This window comes from Chenopodium quinoa, unplaced genomic scaffold (assembly GCF_001683475.1).
Source record: "Chenopodium quinoa cultivar QQ74 unplaced genomic scaffold, ASM168347v1, whole genome shotgun sequence".
In the NCBI taxonomy this organism is placed as follows: domain Eukaryota; kingdom Viridiplantae; phylum Streptophyta; class Magnoliopsida; order Caryophyllales; family Amaranthaceae; genus Chenopodium; species Chenopodium quinoa.
Window position 1 is genome coordinate 471,502 of NW_018743476.1, and position 15,138 is coordinate 486,639.

General features: G+C 33.2%; 2 protein-coding genes across 3 annotated transcripts; both read right to left on the reverse strand.

The window, feature by feature from the left end:
* Positions 1-22: 22 nt before the first annotated feature.
* On the reverse strand, positions 23-5,620 carry LOC110739414 (protein FAR1-RELATED SEQUENCE 1-like). The gene is made up of 6 exons (XM_021919872.1): positions 5,603-5,620; positions 3,601-3,652; positions 3,010-3,083; positions 2,251-2,390; positions 624-1,508; positions 23-539 (listed from the first exon to the last, which is right to left on the reverse strand). Exons 1-6 carry the CDS (start codon positions 5,618-5,620, stop codon positions 23-25), a joined length of 1,686 nt encoding a protein of 561 aa, XP_021775564.1.
* LOC110739380 (uncharacterized protein At4g15545-like) lies at positions 4,892-14,840 on the reverse strand. 2 transcript variants are annotated; one of them, XM_021919835.1, is made up of 10 exons: positions 14,421-14,837; positions 14,264-14,332; positions 12,056-12,106; positions 11,845-11,905; positions 11,642-11,716; positions 11,283-11,543; positions 10,829-10,874; positions 10,674-10,752; positions 9,610-9,733; positions 4,892-5,160 (listed from the first exon to the last, which is right to left on the reverse strand). In XM_021919835.1, exons 1-9 carry the CDS (start codon positions 14,682-14,684, stop codon positions 9,641-9,643), a joined length of 999 nt encoding a protein of 332 aa, XP_021775527.1. In that variant the 5' UTR covers positions 14,685-14,837; the 3' UTR covers positions 4,892-5,160; positions 9,610-9,640. The 2 variants fall into 2 exon arrangements, with proteins under 2 accessions (XP_021775527.1, XP_021775528.1); XM_021919836.1 differs by lacking the exon at positions 11,642-11,716 and having other exon boundaries at positions 14,421-14,840.
* Positions 14,841-15,138: the final 298 nt, after the last annotated feature.

A 15,138-nucleotide genomic window follows, 5' to 3' on the forward strand; every position in this document is an offset into this window, starting at 1 on the left:
CAATTTCGAATATCGTGGTGGCTCAATTCCCTACAACCTTTGCATAACCTCTTTTTTTCTGATTTTGTTCTACTTCCTTTTCTTTGTCTCCCTTTAGTCTTTTTCCACTTCCAAATCTTGTTTCAACATTTGAAGTCTCTACAGATCTTGTTTCAACATTTGAAGTCTCTACAGATCTCGTTTCAGTATTTGACAAATGAACTCCTGTGCCTTTGTTCTTCGAAATTTTTGGAGGTTTGATAGATATTTCAGTTGGAACACTAGCTCCAATTAATAGTTCTATGTCTTTTTCTTTGTTAGTTGCATTCCTTTCACCATTACTTCTTGCATTCCTCTTAGCTTCCAAATCCAGCCTCAATCCTCGAAAATTAATCACAAGGTCTTTTATATCATCATCGTCACCCTCTGCCAAACTAACACAATTATGTATCTCTGACCACAACTTATTCAACAACTTTTTCTTGTCTATATTAGCACATTGTTCCAACAGATTTCCTCCCAGGTCAAATATTGGTCTTTTCGTTGCCATAGTAGTCCATCTGTTTAGAATATACTGCTTAGGAATGATTTCAAACCGTTTTGCTTTCCAAACCCAAACCATGTGCCTACATGGAATGCCTTACCTATTAAACAACTTGCAAGAACATGTTGTCTCTTGGTTAGTCGGATTAAACACAACATCAAATGTTCTACTCCGACCCCCTTCACTTACTTTTGCAATTTCTAATCCATTTTCTCTCTTAAACTCTTCACACCCACAAGAAAAACAAGCCATTTCTACCTCATATTGGAAATCATAAAAAACAGAAATAGTGTATATGGTTGAGGCATACTTTTCTATCCCTAGTGGTGTCTTGCACTCTGGGTATTTGTGCTTTGAATCATTGTCATTTTGACCTTGAGTGTGTCTTTGGGCATTAATTGCAGCTTCATATCTCATGTAAAACTCAACAAGTGACACGTGAGGATTGATAAAGGAGCAAAAAAAGTTATTTTCACTTTCTGATCTTGATGTGGTACGCATTATTCCTCCCAGGAACACATCTCTGAAATATGTCGGAATCCACTTATCCCTTATCTCGTACATATAACACAACCACTCATTTCCTTCCAATTCAAACTCAACCATCACCTTATTCCACCTTTCTTCAAACTCATCTGGCTCAATTTCAAGATGCCAAACACAGGCACATATTTTTTTCAGGAATCCTGTTTCCTCCTTTGTGATTGCTCGCCCTACTTTATCGGGCAACTTTTTCATTATATGCCACATACAGAACCGATGTTCAGATTTTTGAAACACTCTACTAATAGCAACTTTCATAGCTGGATCTTGATCTTGATCTGTGATCAAACAATTAGGTTCATTATTGCCCATTGCCTTTAGAAATGTTTTGAAAAGCCACTCAAATGATTCAATATCTTTCTTTGCTATGAAACCAGCCGCAAAAGTGATACAACTCTTGTGATGATCAACCTCTGTAAATGGAGTAAATACCATGTTGTACCTGTTTAGAACATAAAGATCAAATTTCATTACATACAAAATATAGCACTACCATTTTAGAACATGTGAATAAAACTTTAGAACGTATGAGTACAAATTTAGAACACGTGATTAAATATTTAGAACACATGATTAAATCACAATAAAAGACATTATTTAGAGCATAGATTTAAGACTAAAGTTTATAACACATAAAGGGTATATTATTTAGAGCATAAAGGTTATGAGTTTATAACACATAATTTGGAACATTAGACTTAAACTTTATAACATAAAAAGCAAATTTTAGAACATGTGAATAAAAATGTAGAACATATGATAAAAATTTTAGAACACATGATTTGAACAGAAGACTAATTATTTACAGCTTAATTTCAAGACTAAAGTTTACTTAATTGTAATCGGAACATAAGAATCACTATTTAGAACATTTGATTGAAGAGTTGTTAAATCTTATGAGAATATAGAACATAATTTGGAACATTAGATCTCAAATTTAGAACATTAGAAGCAATTTTTAGAACATTCAAAACAAAATTCAGAACATAAGACATGAGTTATATGAATCACCTGTTAGTTTGGAAAGTGGTGTCAAATGATATCATATCACCGAATAGAGCATAATTTTTTTTACAAATAGGGTCCGCCCAAAGAGCTCTAGAGAGAGAAGAATCCTCATCAACTTCAAAATCAAAGAAAAAAGCACTCCACATCAACTTTTCTTTGTGAAATTATCTACAAACATTTGAGCATCGGACCCTTGAATGAATGCTTTTAAATCTATGTGAAAAATTTTAAAATCTTGCTTGGAAGCTCCAACATTATCATAACCTCCAAGTATTTCCTTCATCATTCGAAAAGTTTTTACAAGGCCAATATTCACCTATTGTAGGCACAAAAAAGTTTTAGAACATATAAAGAAACTTTTGGAACATGTGAATAATATTTTAGAACATATGAGTAAAAGTTTAGAATGCCAGTGTAAAAATTTATGATAGAGTTACCTTAGAATTATCAACAATCATTTTTTTATGAAAAATGTTCATCTTTCTTCCTTCTTTTTGAAATAGATTACAACTTGGTGTGTAAAGGGGATGAGTACGTCCTTCGTGGAACTGTGTCACTATATACTTTTCATCTTCACAATGTTTTAGAACCATAAGAGCTCTGCACCCAACACGAGTGACTTATCTTTTTCTTGTTATTGAAATCTTGTCTTCCTTGCTTTTTTCTTCTTTATCATTTAGAATACTCTCAACAATAGGCTTTTTCTTCTCCTTGAAACCCTGTTTGTTGCATAAGACATATTAGAATGCCAATTTTTTCTCTGAATGCCTTTTACTGGTAGACTTCCTAGTGTTAAAACCAGCAGCAAGTGCATATGATTTATAAAATTCAACACCCTCATCAACACTTATAAATTTCATTCCTATTGCAGGTTTTAACTCATTGCGGCACATAGGAAACCATTATTTTGTTCCTCTGGGAGTTAATATAGGTACTATTGTAGGAGTAGTTGGCACACTTGCATTGGCATTAGAAACATTATCATGTTGTTCGTTGTTGTTAATTATTTCTGCACAAAAGTAATTTTAACAAGTTAATAAAATTTTAGAACATATGATATAATATTTAGAACACATGATTAAATCAAAACAGAAGACATTATTTAGAGCATAGATTTAAGGCTGAAGTTTACTTAATTATTTACAGCATAATTTGGAACATTAGACTAAAACTTTATAACATAAAAAGCAAATTTTAGAACATGTGAATAAAAAGTCATAACATTTTATTGAAATTTTAGAACACATGATTAAATATGTAGAACACAGGATTTTAGACATCCCATTAGAAAAATCAGAACATGTTCCAAAATTGTACTCATTTGTTCTAAATTATTTATCAAATGACCCAAATTATTTATCAAATTTTATTCTTCTACATTCTCATTTATTACTTTCCCTTGCTTTCACACCAGCATGTTCTAATTTTATACATACATGTTCTAAAATTTTCAACCATGTTCTACGATTTTGGAACATGTTATACATAAAAACATCCTAGTTAAAAAAAAAAAAAAAAAAAAAAACCTGCTTCATTATTTGCTTGTTCATCCATAATTTTCAACCTAATATAACGAACCTGCAAAAATTCAGATAAATTTCAAATAAAACACTGATAATATACACAAATTCAATCCAAGCAATTAAGATCAATAAATTTAGCACTCCACATCAAACAAAAAAAAAACTCCACATCAAAGAAAGATGTACTCCACATAATCATACATAAAGCAAACAAATGCTTGATAAAAATCGAACATAATCAAACATAAAACAAACATAATAAAAAATCGAACATAATCAAACAAAATCACAGCAAAAAATTGAAGCAAAAAATCGCATAAAATTGAAAAACCGCATAAAAATCGAAGCAAAAAATCACTTCAAAAATTGACAAAAAGCGCATAAAAATCGCTTAAGAATATAAAGAATTTAATCATAAGAATTTAATCTTAAGAATTGAATCATAAGAATAGAATTACTTACCAAGAACAAGAGGAGAGAGAAAGTCAAGCTTATGGAGAGAGAGAGAAGATGGTAACTTGATCAAGGTTGAATGCGTGGGTTTTAGGTTTTTGAGTGGTTTTATTTGATCAAAAATTACATTTTTGCCATTACTTTTGGAGTGATTTCAGCTGTTGGTTCTTGTTCTATTTAATGGTTGTGATGTATTATCATATATGATAGATTTCTCATATAAAGAGCTATTCTCATGGGATCCCTCCCCTATATATATATATATATATATATATATATATATATATATATATATGATATCATAAGTGCATTTGGCGGGAAAATTTTTCATGAGAAAGTGACATTTGAGAGAGAGGATGTCAGTAGATTTATGTTTTAGTAATAGTTAATAGATGTACCATTTGTTTACAATGTAGGGTCCGTCAACAAGAATCTACATGCTAAGGGAGCGACGGCAGGAATCTTACGCCCTTAACTATGGCTCATGGATTTTTACACCCTGTACGATACACCCGTTATATACAAACATAAACTTGCAAGCATCTTCACTAATATAAAGCATCACCCCGTTACATATGGATTACAATACCCATCTTACAGAAGGGGGAGTAGACACAAGTCAAAGACTAAAAATCATTACCTGAAAACACCAATCTAACAACAATTACGCTAAATAACTCACAGTAGGTCAGGCAAAACCGCAAAACTTTACTCTTCATCCATGTCAGGATACAATGCAAGGAACCAAAACCTTAACAAGCTAACATGTTCACGAATTTTAACGTCTTAACATAATATATGCATGCAGTTACGAATTTATTGGTCTTGCAATTGCAGGAAGTAATAAATAAGCTTTCATCATAGAAAATTTTCACTTCAAGCAAATCTACAATCAGGGCAAGTTCCATACAGATCTAACTCTTCTCAATTTTGCAGGCGACACAAAGTAGAAACAATTTATTTACATTGTATAACCTGCGTGAAAATTGTACAATGATGTTGATAACAATCAACCTTTCTATAAATAAATTACATCAGCTTCTCATTTTAACATCGCATGAGTAAGCATATGACATTCAGCAAGCAGCTGGAAGACGTTTGAACAAACACCTGCAAACGGCGACCAAGTTGGCCTAACATCAACAACTAGCAACACATTGGAGCAAAAAAAAATTCAAATAAATAGAAATGAATTGATATGCAACAATTTTACTTCATCAGTGTCATGATTCATTCAAAAATCATAATGCAGGATCTAAGTCTATGTATGTGGTATATAGTGATAGTTGATGAGCAATCTTTTTAATTACAAAATTGATTGCTAGAGATCATGCGCACCTGACATTAATTGTTATATTAATATTTCTTTATGCTACAAATTGAAATTATGCACTACTCTTACTAGTGTGTGCATGAGTGAGTATAGGAGTGGAAGAGGCACCAAGGGCTTTGTATAGAAGCACGACAGCACATAAAGTATAGTAACTCATGTAATCATATGCAAAGCTAGAGTGTCACTGACATGCTACATTTCATGCACTTCTAAACATACATTTTTCTGCCCATACATTTTTCTACCTGGGATTGAGAAATTTAGATGATGGAGCATTTAATCTGCGTACATGAACTGGCAATTATTAAAATTGATACTACCTCCAGCTGAAATTATAGGTCAATTATTTTCCTTTAATGTGCGAAAAATATGACTGCTAGATGACCTCCTCCCCCTTACTTAACGATTAGGTATTTCCTTAAATCCAAATAAAAACAATCACCAAACAACCGAAGCTGACAGCAAGGAATTACAAAGCAAAACAAGAAACACAGAGATCTGATGTTTCTTTATCATCCGATCCTTCTAGGTTGCCATTATTGTTTACAAATACAGCTTCAGCCAAAGATAATTACGTTAAACACTGGCCTCGTTAACCTCTTTATAATTTCCATTGCTCAGCTATGTTTTTGTCTATTTTCTGGAATGCAACCAATGTGACCACAACCCCCCACAATCAGTACAAGTATCATAGGAATATTTGCCAGAAAAAACCTTTTAAAAGCACCCCAAAAAAAAACAAAAAAAAAAAAAAAATCCTTTTAAAACTGTTTTAGCAAACAAAAAACCATCAAATTGCATTTTGTGTCAATAGATACCTTTGTGTACTATTTTAGCATACACTATCATTTTCAAGCATTGACTTCTTTTTCGTATGTGCACCAAAAGAACTTGTTATTTGCACCCAATGTTCTAAAATCGCGATTCGGATAGTACAACCATAAAATCTCAATCCCCCTAAACGATGTAAATTGACGATAAAATCGCAATGTTATAGAATCGCTCATAAAATTGGTTGAATTAAGGCCTGTTCACATTTACTAAACTGAGCTAAAATTATTGGAGCTAAGCTCAACTGAATAGAGCTGGAATGGATATTTTATGAGAGAAGGAAATTAGGAACTGAACTGATTGGAACTGAAATTAAGCTGAAAGAATAGGCTCTTACTTAGAATCGGTGGAATCGGTACCGATTCTAATGATTTCACTCCAACAAAAAGTCTAATTTTTCAAAAGCCATAACTTTTGATTGCGAAGTTGGAATTGGGATTATAACATATTGTTGGAAAACTCTTGAGGTCTACTTTCTAACAAACTTGGTCCCGTACCCATATCATTTACTACCTTCGTTTCATTTTTTTTTTTTTTTTTGTAACTTTTGCAAAAAATGGATGTTACACATTATTTGCAACTAATGTTTTCTTTGCTTTTTAGGTTGTTATTTCTCTCTATCTCTCTATTCATCACATGCATTCTTATATTTTTCTCTCTATCTTATACTCACAAACAAATATTGCCTAAGAGTCCGCACATCTTCAAAGTTGCAAAAAATGTAAAACAAAGGTAGTACATTTGTTATGTTATAGCCTAAAGAGTGTAAGGGTGTCATAGTTGAGCCTAACTTTAGTCAATGAGTTATATATTATTCAATATAAATCATAATAAAGCTTATGAAACATCAATTTAAATAACTTTCACTATTGTATCCCACCATTTAATTTTTTTGGGCATAAGAATGTATTCATGAGTCTTATGCACTTAATTTTGGACATATAAACACTTTTATAACATGAATTTGTTATAGTTGTCATTTTTTAGCTATCTCGTTAAAATTAACTAACTTCACACTTAGTTTTTTATTATCATTGGATTTTTTATTTGCTGAGGGGATCAATTTTACGAGTCAACAGCGTTATTTTTTTCATAATTTAACAACAATTGTCTTGTACTCTCGTGGTTAAGAATGTGTACTAATAATATGACGTTATAGTTTATTGTAACAGTTTGAGATTTGCGCGTGCGAAATTATTTCTTAAACTATTTTATACTTGTATTGTCGATATTATGTTATCAACAATATATATTACTATAATTATGTATGTCGTCATTAGTTACATTTTGAAGCTCAATTTTACAATTTTGTAGAATGTACGATTCTACGATTCAATTCTACCCAACTCATCGATTCAAAGTAGAATCCCCATTCTGATAACTATGTTTGCACCCACCCTCTTCTTTTTTCCCTCCTATCATTTTCAATCATCTTCTTCCAACAAACCACCTCTTGCGCTGGAGAAGGCAGCGCCATTATAAATTGAATATATCATAACATTTTTTAAAAAGAAAAATCTATATAATTTTATGACAAGGTCCAAGCTAGAACCTCACATTCAAGATTAAGCCTTCTTCTAAGCTTAAGGTACAACTATAAGATTGAGTAATAACTAGAAACTGACGAAGAAAATGAGCGAGATTTGAGACTTGAAAAAGAGCTAGCAAAATGATGATCATATTCATCAAGTTCAAGGCCTATAAATCAAGGAAGCTGATTTTTATTTAAATTTTCTTTTTGTGAAAGAGGCGCACCATCGCCAATCTACATGACGAAGAAAATATATCAAAGGTGAAGAGAATATGTGTAGCTTAATAGAAATGAAGGTTGTCTCACTATGTTTAATAAGTGAGTCTCTCATTTAATAAAGTTCCTTTAGCAAGTGGTTTAGACCTGATTTGCAAGATCCTATAAAAAAAAAAAAAAAGAAAAAAAGAGAACTTTATAGAATTGGGACCCAAGATAAAAACACAAGTCATTACAAGACATTTGGTGTGAATGATACACAAGTCATAGTTGAATGGCTTCTAAACAACCTCTAATTAACTTAGTACTTAAGTCACTTCATAACCATAAGTTTATTATTAGTCTTTCATCAATCGATATTTTGGCATCCAATCTTATTCTCTTAAACACTATTTCAAGGAAAAAAAAAAAAAAAACTGAAAACATGGAAAGATAAATGTCCCAAGTTTTCCTTTAACCTCTTGTATCATCGGTAAGGATGGAAATATCCAACGGATGATCCGACCACCCGATCCATCCGCTTTATTAAACGGGTGAAAAACCCGGTTTATATGGATGAGAGGCGGGTGACGAGCGAATCGGGTAATGAATCGGGTCGGATTTGGGTGGTTGTTAATCCCATCCGTCACCCATCCATCCATCCGTTTAGTATTATAAATATTCTTATTTTTTAAAAATAAATATAAATATCTTATACATATATAATATTTGCATATTAGAAGTTGTATGGTACGATTATATTTTATTTTTTATGTTAATATTTGACATATCACAATTATTTTACAATAATTATTTTAATATTAAAGGGTAAAATAGTTTTCTAAAATTAATTTTTATTTACCCACCCGGCCCATCCGTTTCACCCGCGGATGGTGGATGGATGGATTTCGGGTGATGTATTATGCGGGTGACAGATGGATCGAGTGAAACGAATGGATGCGGGTGGAGCTTCACCGATCCGAACCCGATCCATTTCCATCCCTAATCATCGGCCTTGTTAAGAGTTAATCCATAGGTAGTCAGATTTAAGAATAAAAGGAAAGTGAACAAAATGATATTATCTAGCCAAAGAGAGATTATTTCCCCTTCGTTTTGTGAGCGTGAAGCACTCTTATACTACCTCTGTTCTTGTATAGTCTTGATGTTAACTATTCTCACGGAAATTATGGCAGTTGGAAAGAGACTATTGATGAGGTGAGTGAAATAAGATAAAATAGATAAAGTAAAAAAAAGAGTTATAAGATGGTTTAATATAAGGAAAAAGGTGGAAAAAGTAAGAGAGAGTGGAAAAATACAAGCATTGTGGGGTAAGGGGGGCAGGGGAGTATATGGAATTTGCCAGATATAGATTAAAGTGAAGCTGTAAGGAACTTTGAGGAACAAACTAGTGAGGAAAAGATTAAAGTGAAGCTGTAAGGAACTTTGAGGAACAAACTAGTGAGGAAAGTGTTTAAAAACATTTAGGAACAGAGGTAATACATTTTTAGATAAAAACAGAAAGAGGAAATTTTCCCTCAAAATCATTATAGCTAAGAAAAATAAAATTTTGGGCACACTGTTTGAAATAAGGATTGATAATTATCTAGTTCCAAAATATACACAAATGATGATAAAAATAAATCAACAAAGATAAATAAATTTGGCATACCACAAGGCTTGAAACTGCATGTTTGCAAAAACTAGTTCACATTGCGGTTGAGCAGCCCTTGGAATGAGAGGTAAAGATCTTTGTTATCTGTACCTAGTATCTCTTCTGCTTTTCGTAAGGTTTCCTGATATGAATACGAACACAGGAGTATGTGATTTGTCTGCTTTAATCAGCAATATAAAGAAAATGGTTGTTCCTATCTCTATGCTTGGGTCAAAGAAATTTTACAAACACCAAGAAGCCCGAATTGCCTAAACATTTTCTGATTATCTTTCTTCCTTAATTCTTCTTTTACTGACTTCTATAGAATAAGAGAGAGAAAAAAATATCGAAGGCTCATAGCTCATAAACTTGTTTCCTTTCACTAAAAAGGGCTGACAAATGATCTTAACTAAATAAATAGTTACAGGTTACTAGAAGCTCACAATTACAGGACCGGATTTAGCTCAACAACAACAACAACAACAACAACAACAACAACAACAACAACAACAAAGCCTTAGTCCCAAAATGATTTGGGGTCGGCTAACATGAATCGTCATAAGGAATCCCTCAATATAAAGAAACGAACATGACAAAACCATCAATTAGAAGAGTTTTAAGAAAGGTGAGTAAAGTGAGTAAACGAAAGAGCTTAAGAAAAATTATGAGAGTTTTAAAGGTAAATCAAGAATAAAATGCAAAAACGGTTTAAGAGAGTTGTTAAAACGTCCAAGTTGAAAACAGAAGGTTTGAGAAAGCTTTAGCAAAGGAAAACAATACAGTTCATGAAACGTTAGTGGGCCAAAATAACATTAAAAACGAAAATAAACTTCAAAAGGATATATAAACAATTCAGGTCGGTGACGTAAATTTTCTCCCTCCATACCGTCCTATCCAACACCATATCCTCCTTAATCCCCAAGGCACTCATGTCACTCTAAATCACCCTCTTCCAAGTTTATGTTAAGTAAATGTACAACTAACATTTACTAATAAGGCTTACGACTCTACATATGTACTAAATTACTAGATAGAACCAGCCACAATAAGGGTAATGCTTCTTGAAATACAGCTATTATTACCTCGCGTGATTGCTTGTGATCATTTAGTTGCTTAATATTCGCAAGGAAAGCACTGAATTGCTCATATGACAATCGACTCCTGATACATAAAAAAAATTTAGATAAACATTCGTAAACACAGTGAATTATTGTTTTAGATAGAAAACAGAACTCACCGAGCCTGGCGGAAAAACTCTTTTCCGTCGATTCTAGGGGTTCGACCTACATTGTTAAGAGCAGCTTCAATATGAGTAAACAAAATAATAACACAACAAACCATATATGAATACAGAAGTTATTCTCTCATGTACGCATCACAACACCACAGACCACAAAGAGACAAGCTAGCAATAAGAATGGTCAGATATACAACAATGAACACAATCCATAGGTATAGAGATGGAAACAGAAGTAAAGTGGATAATCCGCTCAGATACAGTTCTTGGTCATTCAGCTAACTAACATTTCAGAAGATAGGATATATTGCTAAAAATTATTCAGTAGTATCCAAGAAAAAACAAGAAACCTTTGAGCATTGGTAACTTGACACAAAATTGGAATTATTGCATAGATTGGCTTTATAGAAAGATAGCAAATCAATCAAAATTCATAGGTAAGAAAACCCCATACTTGGCAAAGCCCGAGCACGAGGTGGTGAGTTTGCTGCTGATGATCGCTGACTTGACGGATACCATGATGACAGTGAAGTTCGTCCATCATACTGCATTTTAGTAGGAGTTGTTGCCCCAGAGTCTTTCTGAGGAGACCCAACAGCGGAATAAGATTTGGGGGAACCAGTAGTTGAAATAACTTTGGGTGTTCCAGTAGGAGTCAGCCGAGGGGTTATTTGATAGGGAGTCAATGAAAATCGTTGACCAGTTTGTTTCACAGCTACAGAACCAAAAAAAAAAGTCATTACGAGAGAGATGCTAAAGCACACAGCCAAATGAGAGTCCAAAAATATAATCTGAATAATAGAAGCAACATACATTCATTGCTTGAGTATCTGGATTCAGTGGTGCTATTATAAGAATAGTGTCTTGTGTGGCCATTAGCACCGTCAGCTTCAGACAGTAGTCATATTAAGAAATACATAAGTTCCTCATACGAAGATATCACATTCACACCACATTACCAGATCTCATAAAACTAATATGAACTTAACAAAAAAATTAAGAGCTGAATACAGTACCTTTGTCTGGATAGGCTCTTGGAACTGCTTGATCACAGGTCCCAATATCAACAGTTTCAGTCTGCCATTCATAAAACATATACTCACTTATTGCTACAGTTAATATAGATCACAAAACAAGATACACATTTTGGTGGTATCAATCAAGCACAATTTGGGAATTCAGAGAGAAACAACTTCCATAATAAATATAAAAAAAATAAAAACTTACAGAAGAATCTTCACTGAGTGATTGCATCAGTTGTCTCTTGAATGTCTCCAGCTGCCATATAAGGGAAGGACTTAATATGGACTGATGAAATCCACTAAGCACAAATTTTAAGGTTAAACCAAACCTTGATAAATCATTTTTAAAGCAAATGAAATAAGGAGCTGCAGATGTTGAATTAAACGAAGTGCATGCTAATAGAAGCATGTTTTGGTTCAACAGCCCATATGATGAAAACATGATGCCAAACATCTCATCAAAATAGAAGCTTAAAATATTGTTCTCTTACATATAGACCAGAGACAGAAATTGAGGTCATAAATTAACAAACTCCTAATAATTAACAATGAACCCTGCACTTAGTTTCCTTTCGATCTATGCCTGACTTTGAAAATCGAAATTGGGGCAAAACACTCATAGCCGTAGCATACTAGCATTAGGGTCATTTTTTTTATTTATTCTCTTTTTTTTCACCTTTTTGTAAGTTTATTATTACGTTATTAATTTCTACAACCATCAACATTAATTAATTTTACTATTATTTTGATTTTCTATGTTTACATGAATACATGTCTTTAATAATCACACGTTACTTTATTGTATAAATTTCTATCTGATGTATGTATGTATTAATGTTGGATTTCAATATCTGCTGCTATTATGCTGTTACTATTGGTAATGAGGTTAATCATCCAGATTCTCAAAGCATAGTTAGTCAGATCCAAACTCAAACTTGAACTTGGATTATTGGATTAGTTTATTGATCAATTTAGATTAAGATCCTACCAAGTCTAGCTCGAATCCAACCCGTAGGATGTAGCCATTCCTAATTACAGCAAAAGGACAAGGAATCTTCACAAAGTTGCCAAAAAGCCTACTACAAGTTAATCCAATTCCTTTAAATTTTTTACACACAAAGATGCTAACAGACTACAAGTTAGTCAAATTCCCTAACTCCATCAAAATTTTAAAAAATAATAAAAAAACCATATACTTTACAAGATTTCCATCATAGTATTTCTTAAACACGTCTTCTTCTCCCAAAGACATTCTAAACACCACATTCTGAATTAGAAGTCAATCAATAATCAATAATATTCGAAAGACAAACCATTTCTCATTATTCAAGATATAAATAGCTTACTCCAACGTTTCTTTAGCCACTATGAACATAATTTGTCTTCACTCTCTCCTTCCCCACAAAACAAGTACATAATTATGTTCATATGTTGCCATATGAACCCCTTTGACAAGCTAGTTGGTATCAAGTACATTCAAGCTACAAGTGAAGATCTATTCCAAGATGTAAGCTTATATTAGTAGTTTTGGCAAGTTCAACCGTCTATGAGGAGGCTAGTCAATAAAAAATAAAAACCAAGCTAGGCTAGACCCCAAGGGTATATCTCAATGGAAACTCATGAAACAATATTGATAGTATTTTAGCTAACATATCCCCATCCCTCCCCCCCCCCCCCAAGCTTCACTATCCCACATTTCTCTCTTCACTGGCTAACCGTCTTACGAATGGCAAATGATCCCTCTTTCCTCCTATTCTAAATTTCTTATAGTTAACATAAAGGATATCAACACTCCACATATTCAAACAAAAGTTCTTGCAAACCATTATTAAGTAGCAATTAATTAACCAATGAAAAAAACAAACATATATATATATATATATATATATATATTATATATCCATACAATACATTAAAGCAAAACCACTCTATAAAGTTTCCCTTCCAAAATTTTCCTCCTTGAAACATCAAGAACTAAAATCTACAATGGAGATTTATGCAATGGTTGTACTTTTTAAAGGGGTATGAGGTCGGTCCCACAATACCCATGGGTAGTGGGGCAATGCGAATCGAACCCAAGACAAAGCCGTAGGAACCGAAGCTTGCTCCAGCTGAGCTAATGCATAGATTTTAGTTAATTAATGCTCAAATTTTTAACAAATGCATTAGAAATTCTAGCTTGACATAAGATAACCAATTTTTTAATAAACCAATTAAATGCACCAAAAATCACACATTGACTCGTGTGGTAGGATGTAACCAAGTTCAATTAGAATTTAGAGTGAAAAGTTCCAAAAATAAATGCTAGACTACAATTTTCCTGCCCCAATCGAATATACTTCGTATGATACAGAAATAATCAAAAATCACAATTCCACCAATTTCAAATTCCAAATGAGAGAGAAATTCAAACCTTTCCCAAGTCCCGGTTCAATTTCTTCACAGTCGCCGACAACGAATCTCTCTCCTGTACTAATTTCATCTTCAAACAACCAAACATAAACCAAATTCAAAACCCATATCAAATTACAAAGGAAAAAAACCCAAAAATCAGAGGAAATTATTCATACATTTTCATCAAGAACAAGCTTCAACCGAGAATCAGCTTCCTGAAAAACTTGCTGAAGGCAAGAAGCTTTCTCCTCAAGTTCAAAAATATGGCGGTCTTGATCAGAAACCTTCTGCTTAAGTCGACTAGTTTCAGACTCAAGATTCGAGACTCGAGAAGCAATCGCCATTGAAGTAATTTTGCGAGCTAAATCAAGCTGGTCGTAAGGATCTGTAGGAATGACTGCTAAAACTTCGTCAGGTAGGTGAAAATCCGGCGCCTCCATTGCTCCGGCGTTGAGCAAAACCCTAGAAATTGAGGAGAAATCGAGAGGAGAGAGAAAGTGGGTGAGAAAATTGGGGGAATGGAGTGTGACGATAGCAGAATAAACAAGTGACGTTTGGGTAATGGATTCTGGACTGTTTGCTTGTGTTTGGGTTATAGTGGGGGCGATGCTTAAAGAGTCAACTGCAATTTGAGGGGTATTTTGGTCAGATTTTGGACAAAGTTTTTAAGGGTTTAAATTTTGAGTGTTTCCCTCCATTTATTGTTTTGATTTGGGAGTAGGGACAGAGGGTGCTAATTAATTATTGTTTGTCACCATTTTTTAAATTTATTATTCCATTCCTCTTTTATGGCTTTATTGTTATGTTCTGTATTAGATTATGCCCCATGTTGTTTTGGGTAAAAATACTCTAGACATGTGGACCAATCAGAGAGGGATACGTGTTAAGCCTGGA

Bases quoted from the DNA above. Each gene is read 5' to 3' on its own strand.
- LOC110739414 (XM_021919872.1), bottom strand. The intron at 3,084-3,600 runs GTTTTTTTTTTT...ACTTTTGTGCAG, and splicing joins ACAAGCAAATAATGAAGCAG to AAATAATTAACAACAACGAA. The intron at 540-623 runs GTAAGGCATTCC...TATTCTAAACAG, and splicing joins TCTTGCAAGTTGTTTAATAG to ATGGACTACTATGGCAACGA.
- LOC110739380 (XM_021919835.1), bottom strand. From the start codon at position 14,684: ATGGAGGCGCCGGATTTTCACCTACCTGACGAAGTTTTAGCAGTCATT. The intron at 11,544-11,641 runs GTATGTTGCTTC...TTGGTTCTGTAG, and splicing joins CAGATACTCAAGCAATGAAT to CTGTGAAACAAACTGGTCAA. The intron at 10,753-10,828 runs GTGAGTTCTGTT...TTTATGTATCAG, and splicing joins GAGTTTTTCCGCCAGGCTCG to GAGTCGATTGTCATATGAGC.